Raw genomic sequence first — 13,836 nt, forward strand, 5'->3', positions numbered from 1 at the left:
GGGCTGGCGAGGATCTCGAAGTGACTTGCATCTTCCCACCTTCCAGCCGCCGGGTGGTTTGCGAAGATCCATGGTCGGGGTAGAGGCTCCAGTGCTTCGTCATAATGCGGCTAGATGGTTTCCTGAGAGGCATGGAATGGCCCGTCCTGGGTTGAAAATCGCGAAAATAGCAGTCAGGAAAACTGAATTGTTGGGCGGCAAGCATGGGCTGTCGCAAGCTTCTAGCGGCTCGGTTCTACACCGACTTTTAAGGCCCGCATTGAGTGGACTATCTGCGAGTCTGCGACAAAGTAGGCGTGGGCAGCGGCATTGGCGTGGAGAGTAGCAAAAAAAAACTCCAGGCTCGGGGCCACAGTGACTTGTCAGACGGTGCCTTGAAGGAGGCTTCAACAGGTATCGGGTTTGTACCTTGGCGGCGGGGGAGGTTTGAGGATGGCAGAAGACGTTCTGACTCTGACTGTCGTCCCATGTCACTTGCAGGATGCTTGTTGACGGATCCCGGTTGAAAGACGACGGGCTAGAATTCTGAATGGTCTTCCATATGCCACTTTCTGCGCTAATCCGAGGAAAGTCGGCTCGACGATCAACTAGTTCGGATATTCCCTCGCCACCCCTTTTTTCGATTGCCATTCTGGCACTGGGTCCATGTGGTCGAAGAAAGATCCCATCAGGCAAAGGCGGCAAAGCCCTTGGCTCTGGCTCCTCTGTGTTGCGAAACCCCAGTAGGAGGAGGGGTTCTCCGATAACAGAGTGGTTGGACCCTCGATCGGCCGCAATCTTCGGGGCCGCAGGTCGTGACTCGCGGGGTTGACCTGTTGCATCATAGGTGACAAACTTCGCCCAGGTTCAACGTCTTTGTGTGTTTCCAGGTCAACAGTAACGGTGCCAGAGCCTAGACTACGCCGCAGAGGACGGTTTCATGAGACTGTGAGAAGCGGCAAACGAAGCACTGATAGCTCTTGGATTCTCTCTCGATCGACTATTGTGCCCCTGGAAGTGGCGTTCATTGTAGCTCTAAAGCTGAAGGGACGTGTGCTAGGTGTAGGTATCCGTTTCGTGGTATCGCGGGGCAGCTTCACCACCTAACCGATCGGGGTCCGATATCTGGAGTCGAAGAGGGGCAGTTGCAGTCGAAGGGATGCGACTTGGCTTGCCACAGTAGGTACGGAGTACATTATATCCTCTGCCAACGCAACATGCAGACGCCGCCGTCGCCGCCGCATCACCAGCTGCGGGTCGTGCAAAGGGATACCCTGCGGGGAGCATTCTGATCCCATGCAGGTGTGACGACAGAACAAGACCGTGAATTGATACAGGATATGAGCAGCGAAAGGATCTGTTGTCAGAAGCCCTAGAAGCAACCCTAGTGTGGTGAACTGCCTCTCATTTGAATAACATCAGAATATTATGGCTGTTGCAAAGCAGGATATCGAAATAATGCAGTTCCAGCACATTTCTGAGATTGGGTGTGTAAGGGCCATGCAGTCGGTCGTGTCCGGAGGGCCCATACTCCCGTAAACCCAGGCTGTTGAAATAGAGGCTTTTTGTCTGTCACGAAGAGGGGTAAAGTATGAAGTAGAGAGAAAAGATGGTCGAGGGCGGGGCTGCAACAGATGACAAGGCACCCGCAGACCCTGGCTGCTTTCTCTCCTCCCTTGCTCAGGCGTGGCTTCCCAAGTTTCCACAGCCTAAAGTGGTGACCTGGAACGGCGACAACCCCCCACTCGTCAACCACTTGAGGAAAGTGTCCGGAGTCCCTGGTCAACTTGGCTTTGGGCTTTGGAGGCAGTCGCGGCTGTGTGTCTCCAGCCAAGCGCGGTGCTGCTTCATTGGGATGCCAAAACTGAAGCGCTGACTGAGTTGCTCACATTATATTCTGTTATCCACTTTCTTTGACCATGGCACAAGCATAGAAAACCCAAGTACGGGTCGTTGAGTAAGGTACGGATACGCAGTATGCGTGTAAATGGTCCCTGACATTGACGGTGCTGCACAACGTACGAGGCGGGCCCAAAGCCCTGGGTTCGGGCACCCGTCAACGCAGAGTCTAGCAGAGATCGAACCCACAGATGGAATGACCACGACCTGATTAGCCGTGGAATCATCAAGTTGCTTCAAAGTCATCATGCCACTTGGCATTCCATCTCATAAGGATGTGTATCCGTAAGCTTTGCAAACTAATCAACTTTCACCATGCCATGTGGGTGCCTAAACCCAAGATGCACCATCAATCACCTTAGTCCAGGAACTAGGTCCATCAGCAGGTTGGGATGAACTGTGTGGTCTGTCTCTTAACCTTAAGGCACTCTAAGGTAAGTCAGTAAGCAATAAAGTAAGGCAGGGCAAGGTGGGCAACGCATGGCAGAGCATGTTTGCTGTGAGGCGGGCTGACACAGCTCGGCGTGGCTCACCGAGGTCAATCTAGGTGTGCCCCGCCTAGCCCGGTCAGGTCGTCGCCGTCCCAAGTTCACCATGCTTACTAAGATTCTGAACTACATACTTTACCACTACCAGTGACACTTGGTCGCGCAAAGGTGGGGCTGTTGCCAGCACCCGGCACCGCGGGGCCAAACTTTTCTGTTGCCCACCACTTGCCTCAAACTCGCGATGTGACTCGACCGCCTGCATCTCAAAAATCTGCGGTAGACCCTCCTTCCGCGTTGCCGCAAATACCAAACGACACATAATGGTCACAGGCGGAACACGGTGACCATCATGCAGGACGACGGCTTCGAGGCTCTTTTGGAGCCCTTTTACAACGGAAAGAAGCTGACGGATCCTATCTCGACCAAGGAGGATAAATTTCAGCTCTTACCCGCCTTTCTCAAGGTGAAGGGTCTCGTCAAGCAGCACATTGACTCGTACAATTTCTTTGTCGAAAACGAGATCAAGGAAATCGTCCGCGCCAACCGCATTGTTCGAAGCGATGTGAACAGTTCATTCTGGCTTGAGTATGCCACCATTCCCTGCACCATTTTGTATGAACCTGTCTAACGCCCTGCCAGGTTCACTGATATCAGAGTTGAGCGACCCAGTCGCGTCGACTTCAACGATATCAGAGCTCAGAATGAGGTTACACCAATGGAGTGTCGTTTGCGCGACATGACCTACGCTGCGCCCATCATGGTCGACATTGCCTACATTCGCGACAAATCCAAGATTGTTCGGAAGAATGTTCCCCTCGGACGCCTTCCCGTCATGTTGAAGAGTTCCATCTGCAGACTTGGTGGGGCCAACAACGCAGAGATGTCACGCATGAACGAGTGTCCTCTTGATCCCGGTGGCTACTTCATCATCAATGGCACAGAGAAGGTCATTCTCATTCAGGAACAGCTGAGCAAGAACCGTGTCATTGTCGAAGCCGACGAGAAAAACAGCGTCATCACAGCATCAGTCACCAGTTCGACTCACGAACGCAAGTCCAAGACGTATGTGACGCTCAAGAAGGACCGGATTCTTCTCACTGCCAACATTTTGGTGGAAGGCATCCCCATTGTCATCATCCTGAAGGCGCTTGGGGGCCTGTCAGACTACGAAATCATGCAACTCGTTGCCGGCGACAACGGAAAATATCAAGACGAGTTCCTCATTCAATTTGAGGAAGCAACCAAGGTTGGCGTCTATACGCAACAGCAAGCCTTGGAGTATATCGGCGCTAGAGTAAAGATGGGCAAAAGTAGGGTCCCCTTCGCCGCGCAAGTCCGAAGAAACCACGTGGAAGAAGCTCTCGACGCCTTGGCGAACCTCATCATCGCCCATGTCCCTATCGAGGGCCTGGACTTCTACCCCAAGGCTGTCTATGTGGCTTTCATGACGCGACGTGTCTTGATGGCGCAAGCCGACCCGAGTCTCGTTGACGACCGTGATTTCGTCGGAAACAAGCGACTCGAGTTGGCAGGACAACTTCTGTCCCTGCTTTTTGAGGATTTGTTCAAGCAGTTCTGTGGCAACGTAAAGAGCAGCATCGACAAGGTTCTCAAGAAGGACAACAGAGCTGTTCCTCTCGATGCCGTCAACATGATCAGCAACCACGCCAACATGATTGGTCAGGGTATCAATCGAGCTATCCAGACAGGAAACTGGACCGTCAAGCGTTTCAACATGAACCGAGCCGGTGTTACCCACGTCCTCAGTCGTCTTAGCTACATCAGCGCTCTCGGCATGATGACACGAATCAGCTCGCAGTTCGAAAAGACCCGTAAAGTCTCTGGTCCTCGTGCTCTTCAGCCCTCGCAATGGGGTATGCTTTGCACTTCAGATACACCCGAAGGTGAAGCCTGTGGTTTGGTCAAGAACTTGGCTCTCATGACGCACATTACAACCAACGTAGAGGAAGCGCCAGTCAAGCGATGGGTCTTCACCCTGGACGCCGGTGTGGAACCTATTCGGAACTTCTCAGGCGGAGAAATGCACCGCGAGACTTCGTACGTCATTCACATAAACGGAACCCCATTCGCATTGACCAGATACCCCAAGCGATTCGCGGGTAAGTTCAGAACGATGAGAAGGCGCGGCTGGATTTCTCCCTTCGTCAGCATTCACATCAACAACCACTTCAACGCAGTCCATATTGCCACCGATGAAGGACGTATTTGCCGACCCTACATCATTGTCAAGAACGGAAAGCCCAAGCTCAAGGAGGAACACTTGAGACTCTTGCAACTGGGCAAGGCCACGTTCGACGACTTTTTAACTCATGGTATTGTCGAGTATCTTGACGTCAACGAAGAGAATGACACTCTCGTTGCTCTCTACGAGAAAGACGTTACCCCTCTTACTACACACATGGAAATCGAGCCTTTCACTGTTCTTGGCGCAGTCGCTGGCCTCATTCCCTTCCCTCACCACAACCAATCTCCTCGAAACACCTACCAATGCGCCATGGGTAAGCAAGCTATTGGCGCTATCGCATATAACCAATTCAACCGTATCGACACCCTGCTTTACACCCTTGTCTATCCGCAAAGACCCATGGTCATCTCAAAGACAATTCAGCTTGTCAACTACGATAAACTTCCCGCTGGTCAGAACGCAACAGTTATTGTCATGTCGTACTCGGGCTACGATATTGAGGACGCGTTAGTCTTGAATAAGGCATCCTGCGACCGCGGTTTCGGACGCTGTCAAGTATTCCGCAAGTACACGGCCGAGCTGCAAAAATACCCCAACGGCCGACGAGAACGCATTGGTGATCCGGTCAACGACGAAAACGGCAGGACGACCAAGCACGAAGCCTTGGACGACGATGGTCTCGCCATTGTGGGCTACAAGGTCAATTCTGGCGAGGTCATGATCAAGAAGGAAACACCTCTCGATACTGGATCCACAGGCATCGGCATGGATCGTGGACCCAGCGAATTCAGAGATTCCTCCATCTCGTACAGAATTGCGGACCCCGCGTACATCGACAAGGTGATGGTGTCCCACACGGAGAGAGAAACGATGGTGGTCAAGGTTCAGACACGACAGACAAGAAGACCGGAGCTTGGTGACAAGTTCTCGTCCCGTCACGGACAAAAGGGTGTTGTTGGAATCATCGTCGACCAAGAGGATCTGCCATTCTCTGACACTGGCCTGGTTCCCGATATCATCATGAACCCTCACGGTTTCCCGTCCCGTATGACTGTTGGCAAGCTGCTTGAATGCTTGACTGGCAAGGCTTCGGTTCTGGACGGACGAAAAGACTACGGATTTGGCGACGCTTTCCGCTCTCACCCCCTGGAACAGATGAGCGCTGCCCTGGTCGATCACGGTTTCTCCTGGGAAGGCAAAGACTACTTCACTTCGGGCATCACCGGAGAGCCTCTGGAAGCTTACATTTTCAACGGCCCCATCTACTACCAGCGCCTGAAGCACATGGTGCAAGACAAGATGCACTCTCGTTCTCGTGGTCCCAGAGCCATCCTCACCCGCCAACCCACAGAAGGTCGTTCCAGAGATGGTGGTCTCCGTCTGGGTGAGATGGAGCGCGATTGTTTAATTGCGTACGGTGCATCCCAGCTACTGCTTGAGCGTCTCATGATCAGTTCCGACGGAACGCAGATTGATATTTGCCAGCAGTGCGGGTTGTTCGGCTACAAGGGTTACTGCCACACGTGCAAGAGCACCAGGGAGGTTACACAGATGACGATGCCCTACGCCGCCAAACTTCTGGTGCAGGAGCTCATCAGTATGAACGTCGGCGTGAGGCTGCAGCTCGCAGACGAGTTCCCTCACCCGAGATGATGAGATGGCGCAACGTGTATAGTACTTGAAGTGTATCACGCATAGCCCGGGATATTGGAGTTTTGACAAGGACGGCGTAGGGTCTAAAAGCATAGATAGCACACGAGAAACGTAGATATCAATCGAGGGTTCACAAGCAATTGATTGGTCAATTCCCTGGGGCACCTTTATACTTGAGATACCTTTCCTTACCAAGTACCATGTATCCTCGTTGGCATTTGTTCAACGTTGTTTCCCGTCTGGACCGATGTCAAAGTGGGGCCATCATCCGGGCGTGCGGGTCCTTCTCCGCACCCCCGGCCATCCTAAGCTTGAGGTACCTGAACCATGGGATTTCCGAAGCTAGAGCTTCACCCCTGCGAATTCTGATCCGTCACTTCCCTCCGCAGCGTACTTGTTCCTGACATCATCCTTTGTGACCGTCGCCTCCGCGTGCTTCTCCTCTTCCCTACTACGTCCAACGGCGCAAATCTCTCTCTTCCTCGCGCGATATTCCTTTAATTTATGACTGCCGCTCTCCAGTATCCATGGCCACCTTGCGCCTAGCTACCTCGCCCGGCGTGCGGGCCGCTACGACGTCGCCGCTGACTTCGCAGCTGTGGTCCAGTGCCGCCGCCGTAAATGCGTCCTCCCCTAGCACAACGAGCAGCGCGAGCACGATTCCCGCCGCGACAATAGCTGCCGCCGCCGCAGCTGCTGCGACTACTAGCACAACGACGGCAAAGACGACAATTCCTCCCCCGCCATCCGTCCTGGCGCGTGCGAGAACGAAGGCCGTTGAGCCGCAGAACCGCTACTTCAACCCGTCCAACGCAACCCTCTCTACCACCGGTGGCGGCCCCAGCAAGAAGCCAGGCGATGAGAACAATGCCAATTTGGGCAAAAGTAGGTCTTTCTTAACCTACCTGAACGATACAGGGACGTGTTGCGCAAGTAGAGGGCTAACATCATCCCAATCAAAACAGCCCTTCGCATCCTCCAAGACCACCTACCTCGGGTCCTCCAATCCCCGCTCCCGCAAGAAATCCTCGCTCCCAACATCTCGCTCCACCTTTTCCCGACAACACACCCGCACCTCCCGACCGTCTCCGGCCGCGTCGCCTACACCGCTGCCCTCTGGACCTCGCCCATTGCCTGGAACCGCCTGCCGCTAGTCGGGAACGTCCGCCTATCCATCGTCTCGGAGCGGGTGACGAAGCAGCCCCTCCATTTCGCGCCGTTACACCCTGGTGCTGTCCCGGAGCAGCTCGTCGTCAGGTGGTGCGCATCTGGCAAGAAGAATGGCGGCGGGGCGGCATCTTCTTCCTCTGGTGCTGCGACGTCGGAAGGAGGGGGCGTGAAGGCGGAAGATGGCGGGGATAAAGCGTTCACGGGGCTCTTCGTGTTCCAGTTTGATGCTGAGGGCAAGATATTGAGCCATACGATCGAAACGGTGCAAGAGGGTGGCGACTGGGAGAAGGGTGTCGGTGCCAAGGTCGTCGGGCTGACGGATTGGCTACTTGGCGGGATGCGGAGGCAGGGAGACAATCCTAGCCCTGCGTTTGAGGGTCTCGACAAGGACAAGTAGTGAGTCTGGATCTGGAATGGTGATGGTGTTGTAGATAGTCGGGCGGAATGGCGCAACGGAAACGGCGTTTCGGATGTTTGTGGGAACATACCAATTTCATCATTAGGCGGGCGGCATAGCAACCCTCTCCTCTATTCATATGTACAACAGCTGTATCATCAATCTCAAAGATAACCCTGACCTGTCAACTCTAAAACTTTCCGTACCATGCAGAAAGAGCATTCACTCCAGTGAGCATCAATGGGCCCCTCCTAAGGGCGCACTGTCACGACAGATTTCTTGCCCCCCTTCTCCTCGTCTTCTTCGGCATGACAGGCCATAACGTCAGCCAGATCGCCCTCCCTGACCATCAGAATCTGCGTGTCCGCGAGACTAGAACTCGTCACCGTCGTCCCCAAAATCCACCCGTTCCAAATCTTCTGCATGATATTATCCGGACTCAACATAAGACACCCCTTCATCCCCTCCTCGTCCCTCGGCGTAACAGCAACCATCAGCCGCTTCGCGCCCGCGAACCGATCGACAACGTGCCACAGACACCCAAAGATCTGATCCGACTCCTGCTCGGGGTAATGCAGCTCCTCAAACGCGCAGGCGACGTGCCGCACGCGCCGCGTGTCCTCCTTGCGCAGGAAATACACCATGGGGCTGTTGAAACCGTACTGGTCGTAGGCCTCGAGCTCGCCGACGAGGTAGAGAGCGTCGAGGGCGAAGTTGAACCAGACGCGCGGGGGGCGGGCGATGGGGGTGTCGGAGAGGAGGGCCGAGATGCGCCAGCCGAAGGCGAGTTCGTAGTGTTTCAGGCCGAGGGCGCGGGATTCGCGGCTGATGAGGAGGATGAGGGGGCATGTTGGGTTGAAGATCCGTGTGTCTTGTTCTTCTTTGGTCTCTGTCCCTGTTACCTCTCCTTCTGTTGTACTGCCTATTGCTCCTTCTCCTGTCGCTCCTCTCTCTGTCGTTCCTCCTTCTGTTGTTCCTTCTCCTGCTAAGCCTCTTTCTGGTGCTGTATTCGTAGGAGAATATGAGTAGGGGGAGAGGGTGCGGGGTGCGGCTAGGGAACGATTCGCAAACGCTTCACGCCGGGCGGGCAGCCTAGCATCGCGCTCGAAGCAGCAGGCCGTCACGACGCGGGGGGCGATGAGGTAGGACCATATTTTGAGGCGGATCTCCGGTGGCAGGTCCGGGAAGCGGTGAAATTGCGGAAGGGTCGTGAGAGACGCCGCGCGTGGGGCGTCAAGGCCGTCGTCGAAGAGGGAGAAGTCGAGCCAGAATTTGGAGTCCGAGGTGCGTGCTTTCAAGTGGGCTTCTTCGTCTTGTAAGGGGGGAGGTGGGCTTGATATTGTGTCTGTTGTGGGAGCTTGGTCGATGTCCATTTTTGGTGGTGAGGGTGAGGATTAAGATGAGAGAAGATTCGGGTTTACGAACGTGTGTAACGTCTCGATGAACGTCGGCTTGATGGATGTGAGATAAGGAGTTTGGTGGGATGATTTGGCCCACTCTAGTGAGACCCTCGAGTGAAGGGAATGAGTTCTTCGGTCAATCTGCCTAATGAAAGTGAGCGTTCAGTTCCGAAAATGAAGAAACGCCCTTCTCTCATAAAGACGGTGAAGGACGATGTTCGAAGTGTGATGAGGTGAGGTGAGGTTGCGGAGAGGGTCCGGCCGCCGGAGCTTCGCGACCGCACCACAAAACACACAGCCCACTTTCCTAATCGGGCCAACTTGGCCACCTCGCCTCGGTGTTGCGCAGCGAATCAGATTGACATTCGCCGCACCCAGACTTTGACGAAGCCAGCAGGTTTTTCATTCTCGATGAAAGGAATGGTTGGATTTTCCTTGTTTCTCTTCGCCACTCTCCGACGTCAAGTGTTGTCAATTTATTGGTGGGGGATATAGATGGGAGACCATATAACAAAAGTGCTTTGATGTTTTGACAAACAATGTTTTATATATTTATTCCATAAACCTCTTCAACTTCACATTCGTTTCAATCTCGCTACAGATAGAGTGGGAAGCGTTTAACCATGATGCGGCAAGTCTAATTTATCAAGGAACCACTCCGCCTAGAGGGGATATCCAACTCCCGTAACCTGTAGAAAATAACCAAAAACAATCAACAAATAGTTCCACAGCTCAGCCCATATAAATCATTCTTAACCTACTCCAAAGTCGACTCCCCGCCCGACAAGTGCTCCCTTCTGATATGCTTGGCATTGCCTCCCTTGCGGAAATAGCTGAGCAAATACACGCCCTCGTAGATTTCGTTCTGCCTTTCATCCTTGCCCTCCTCGACTTTGCTAATGTAGACATTGCCAAGAAGCGAAGCCGATATCGTGCACTGGAAGGCATTATATTAGCTTTATAATGAAAGTAAGCTAGCTCGAAGCTCGGGACATGACATACAAGGACCATGAAGGGGCAGATGGCAACAAACGCCCAGACGACGCCCATCTTGGCGTCATGGGTGATCTGCTGCTGTGTGGCCGCCGGCAGACGGCTGAGGGCCTCAAAATCTCTCAGGGGCGAGTCCTCACCAATGCCAGAAGCATTGTTGAAGACGGTCGTCATGATGGTCAGGCCCAACGTTCCGCCAAAGGGGTAGGCGACTGCCATGAGAGAAATGACGGCTGCGATCTTCTTGGGGAAGTAGCCGACACCGTGAAGAGGGACTGGACTGAGGATTAGTCTCACTTCTAATGATTAGAGGGAGTATGAAGAGAGGAACACTTACCGGGCATGATACGAAGACCGGTTCCGACACCGGTGAGAGCCATCATCCCGTACACCGTAGGGTTGTGCTCTGTCCAGAGGGCCCATGCCAACAAGCCGATGCCAAGCATTTCGAGAATCGATCCGAGAAAGATGGGCGGGAATGTCTTGCGCGGCCAGCCGTTGCACATGAAAGCCGAGGCGTAGACACCAACTACAGATTTCACTCGTCAGCAACCTCTTGAGCCACGAATAACTCTGGAGAAATTTACCTGCCAAGCCCGGAGTAAAGTAAAGCAGTTGTACGCCAGACTGGTCCGCCGACCAAAGCTTCACCATTGTGAAGTAGATGTTGCAAAAGTACAGAACAGAGTACATAGCCATGCCCGTCGCGAAAGAGGTGTAGAACAAGAGGCCAATGTCCCTGTTGCGGACCAGCTCCCACGGTATCATTGCCTTTTGCCACGGGAAGCGGCGGGCCAGGGCCTTGCCCGGGGACATGTGGTACTCCCAGACAATAAACAGGATGCTGATCACAACGCCCAGGATGAGCGTCACGAGAACGGCGGGGCTAGTCCACGAGTATGTGGCGCCGGCCCAGGTCAAGCCGAGAACCAGGAGACCGAAACCAAACAGGAAGAGGAGCTGACCACCAATGTCGATTGTCTGCAGACGCTTTTTGAAGGTTGTTCGTCGGCCCGTCTCGGTCGTCTCGTCGAGCTGCGGGATGGGTTGCGGCCCGAGGAGTTCGGAACGAAGGACGAAGTAGAGGATGAACATGCTGACGAAGGCGATGGGCAGGTTGATGCCGAAGCACCATCGCCAAGAAGAACCGCTCGTGATGTACCCTGGCCGTCTGTCAGTTTTCATACCTCAATGACAATACAGTGTCTGGAGTGGCTCACCTCCCAGGACAGGGCCCAGTCCCCATCCCAACACACCTCCCAAGAAGGAGAAGATGGCCCAGTTCTTGGCGTTTTCGCGCAGAGTCACCTTGTCGGCGATAACGATGCGGACGAGGACGTTGAGGCCAGCACACGCCAGGCCTTGGAAGCCGCGACCGAGCAAGAGGACGGGGAAGGCATCTGTTGGGGCACCGGTGCACAGCGCACTACCAACAAGCATCAGGACCAAGCAGGTCTGTATCGAGACGTGACGTCCAAAGATGTCGGCGATCTGGCCCCAGAAGGGAATGAATGCGGCCGATGTGAGGTTGAAGGCTGCGATGATCCAGTTGAGCTGGCGAGTCTCGTCTACGCGATTGTTAGACATGTAAGGGGTAGTGAAGATGGGTATATGGAGTCAGGGGCTTACGAAAGTCGGCTGCAATCCAGGGCAAGGCACTGGCGACCTTTTAGATCTCGTCAGCTGTGTTACATGTTTGAGGGCGCCAAAGCCAGAACTTACGATTGTCACGTCCAAGGCTTGGACTACAAAGGGGAGTACTAGGCCGGCAAAGATCTTGACTCTGTACTTGAGCTGGGCCTTGCGCTCAGACTTGCATGTCGGGCAGGGTCCAGAGGCCGGGTCGAATTGGTGACCGCAAGTCGGTGTACTTGAAGTTCTCTCCAAGGGAGTTTGGCTGTTCTTGTCCTGGTAGGTTGTGTTCTCGCTTGTTGATCCCTCTGTTGCTGTTGACTTTGCGGCTGGTGTCGTTTGCGTTTTGCTCGAACCCTTCATAGCCCGGTAGGCTTTCTTCCCCAAGTAGATGAAAACCATGTCGAAATTGCCTCTCAGGGGTAGAACGGGTTATTGATGTCTCTTTCGGTGGAGGAGTCGTTGTCTAATGCTGCTTGTCTGAGTATGTACTCTTGTAGTTGTTACGATGATGTCTGGCAGATTCGAACTTAGGGGTAGGATTAAAATGCTTGATTGAATATCGATTCTATATGAGCTTGATCTGGGGGGACGGAGGTGTGATATAAATCCTTGCCAGCGACAGTCTACTTGATATCCAGATACATCATAGGTAGTTCACTCTGAGACAGGGGCTAATACAGAATAACCAGACCGGAATGGGCTTCCGCGGAGGCTGGGTAAGACGAGCCCTCAACCCGTTTAGACGAGTGCGAATGCAGACAGCGATGGAGGCAGCCCGTGAATCTTCTCGAAACGCTCGCCGAGATGTTCCCTCTTCCGCAGCAACAGCAGCACGGAGATAGACGAAACTTGGGCTTCATGACCCACACAACACCCGCAGGAAACGGAAGCAGGTAGGCGCCAAATGCACAGCCCATAGAAGACGACGACGACGATGACCAGGTATCTAAGCACCTACGGTAGTCGATGATTGGCGCCTTTGCGATCATGCTGGTGGAATGGGTGTGGCTCATCGGTCCCGTTGTACACGCATGAGACTAAGGATTAAGGGACCTTCAAGAACCTTGGAAGACTAAGGTACCCTAAGGTAAACCATTTGCGGTTGCCGGGCGTCGTTGGAAGATGGTAGAGAGCGGCAGGCCGGGAGGAGAGGACAAGCTCTTGCCAAGGCGGGCCAAGGCAGCCCTGCCTGTACCTTATCGATGGGACCGGGCCAATCGATAAGATGTTAACAGCAGGCATGTATCCACAAGAGGGAAAGCCAAGAATTAGGCGAGTGCGAGGGTTGTGGAGATGGTTCCAATCCTTTGGATCTTTCTCTGGATCACCCTTACGAATTTCTACTTCTTCCCACCCATCCAAGCCCCACGACACACACGCTCAGCTCGTGGATTCAACCAAATCGCGACTAGTCGCATTCATGATGCATGAGAGGGAAGAAAAAACAATGAGACACCTGCAGGATGTCATCCTCAGTCATTCCCGTTTGTTAGGCACGTAGTACGGACTGACCATAACCAACTTATCCGCACGGTCGGATACCTGACCATCGTGCCGCTCGAATCGAATTCCCAAAAGGGATAAAAAACACCCTAAACGGACTGCGCCTGTCAGCACCAAAGGCCTTATGCGCCTCGCATCGTCGTCATTCGGAAGTCGGCACAAGAATGCCACGACGGAGACCTCTGAGCTTTACCAAGCGTCGAATGGATATCCTCTTTGAGACCTTCGTTGGATGCATCAAAAACATTCACCTCGATTCTGCTCTTGAAAGCCCACATTGGATGGCATCAAATAAATTATTACTTGGCGACCGGATGGCGCCGTGTTGGCAAATGCTTGTTGCGCTGAGTGTCAGCCCGTCATACGGAGTATCCTTGACGCCGATCCGTACTCCGTACTTGTTTCCCTGAGATTGGACGAACTGACAGATACGGTACAATATGGACCCATGCGGGCTGACACTTTGAGGCTTGGGGCAACGGCCAACCTCGACCTGATTGATTATCGGGGTAG

General features: G+C 53.7%; 4 protein-coding genes across 4 annotated transcripts; 2 read left to right on the forward strand and 2 right to left on the reverse strand.

The window, feature by feature from the left end:
- Positions 1-2,528: 2,528 nt before the first annotated feature.
- On the forward strand, positions 2,529-6,225 carry HER10_EVM0009517 (DNA-directed RNA polymerase III subunit RPC2; the record flags this gene model as incomplete). Its single annotated transcript, XM_035479003.1, has 2 exons — positions 2,529-2,951; positions 3,006-6,225. Exons 1-2 carry the CDS (start codon positions 2,716-2,718, stop codon positions 6,223-6,225), a joined length of 3,456 nt encoding a protein of 1,151 aa, XP_035329873.1. The 5' UTR covers positions 2,529-2,715.
- A 389-nt stretch (positions 6,226-6,614) lies between these two features.
- Positions 6,615-7,971, forward strand: HER10_EVM0012187 (uncharacterized protein). The gene is made up of 2 exons (XM_035481587.1): positions 6,615-7,110; positions 7,191-7,971. The coding sequence occupies exons 1-2, from the start codon at positions 6,753-6,755 to the stop codon at positions 7,790-7,792; spliced, it is 960 nt and encodes a 319-aa protein (XP_035330187.1). The 5' UTR covers positions 6,615-6,752; the 3' UTR covers positions 7,793-7,971.
- Positions 7,972-7,974: 3 nt separating this feature from the next.
- HER10_EVM0011121 (uncharacterized protein) lies at positions 7,975-9,431 on the reverse strand. The gene has a single exon (XM_035480559.1). The coding sequence runs from the start codon at positions 9,163-9,165 to the stop codon at positions 8,044-8,046; it is 1,122 nt and encodes a 373-aa protein (XP_035330059.1). The 5' UTR covers positions 9,166-9,431; the 3' UTR covers positions 7,975-8,043.
- Positions 9,432-9,949: 518 nt separating this feature from the next.
- HER10_EVM0010747 (major facilitator superfamily transporter) lies at positions 9,950-12,219 on the reverse strand (the record flags this gene model as incomplete). Its single annotated transcript, XM_035480197.1, has 7 exons — positions 9,950-10,129; positions 10,195-10,460; positions 10,523-10,714; positions 10,773-11,348; positions 11,406-11,753; positions 11,815-11,851; positions 11,908-12,219. 7 exons carry the CDS (start codon positions 12,217-12,219, stop codon positions 9,950-9,952), a joined length of 1,911 nt encoding a protein of 636 aa, XP_035330026.1.
- Positions 12,220-13,836: the final 1,617 nt, after the last annotated feature.

Source organism: Colletotrichum scovillei (genome assembly GCF_011075155.1).
Source record: "Colletotrichum scovillei strain TJNH1 chromosome Unknown Contig00009, whole genome shotgun sequence".
NCBI lineage: Eukaryota > Fungi > Ascomycota > Sordariomycetes > Glomerellales > Glomerellaceae > Colletotrichum > Colletotrichum scovillei.

Excerpts from the sequence above, each read along its gene's own strand:
- HER10_EVM0012187 (XM_035481587.1), top strand. The coding sequence starts at position 6,753 with ATGGCCACCTTGCGCCTAGCTACCTCGCCCGGCGTGCGGGCCGCTACG. Across the intron at positions 7,111-7,190 it reads CAATGCCAATTTGGGCAAAA|CCCTTCGCATCCTCCAAGAC; the intron begins GTAGGTCTTTCT and ends CAATCAAAACAG.
- HER10_EVM0011121 (XM_035480559.1), bottom strand. The coding sequence starts at position 9,165 with ATGGACATCGACCAAGCTCCCACAACAGACACAATATCAAGCCCACCT.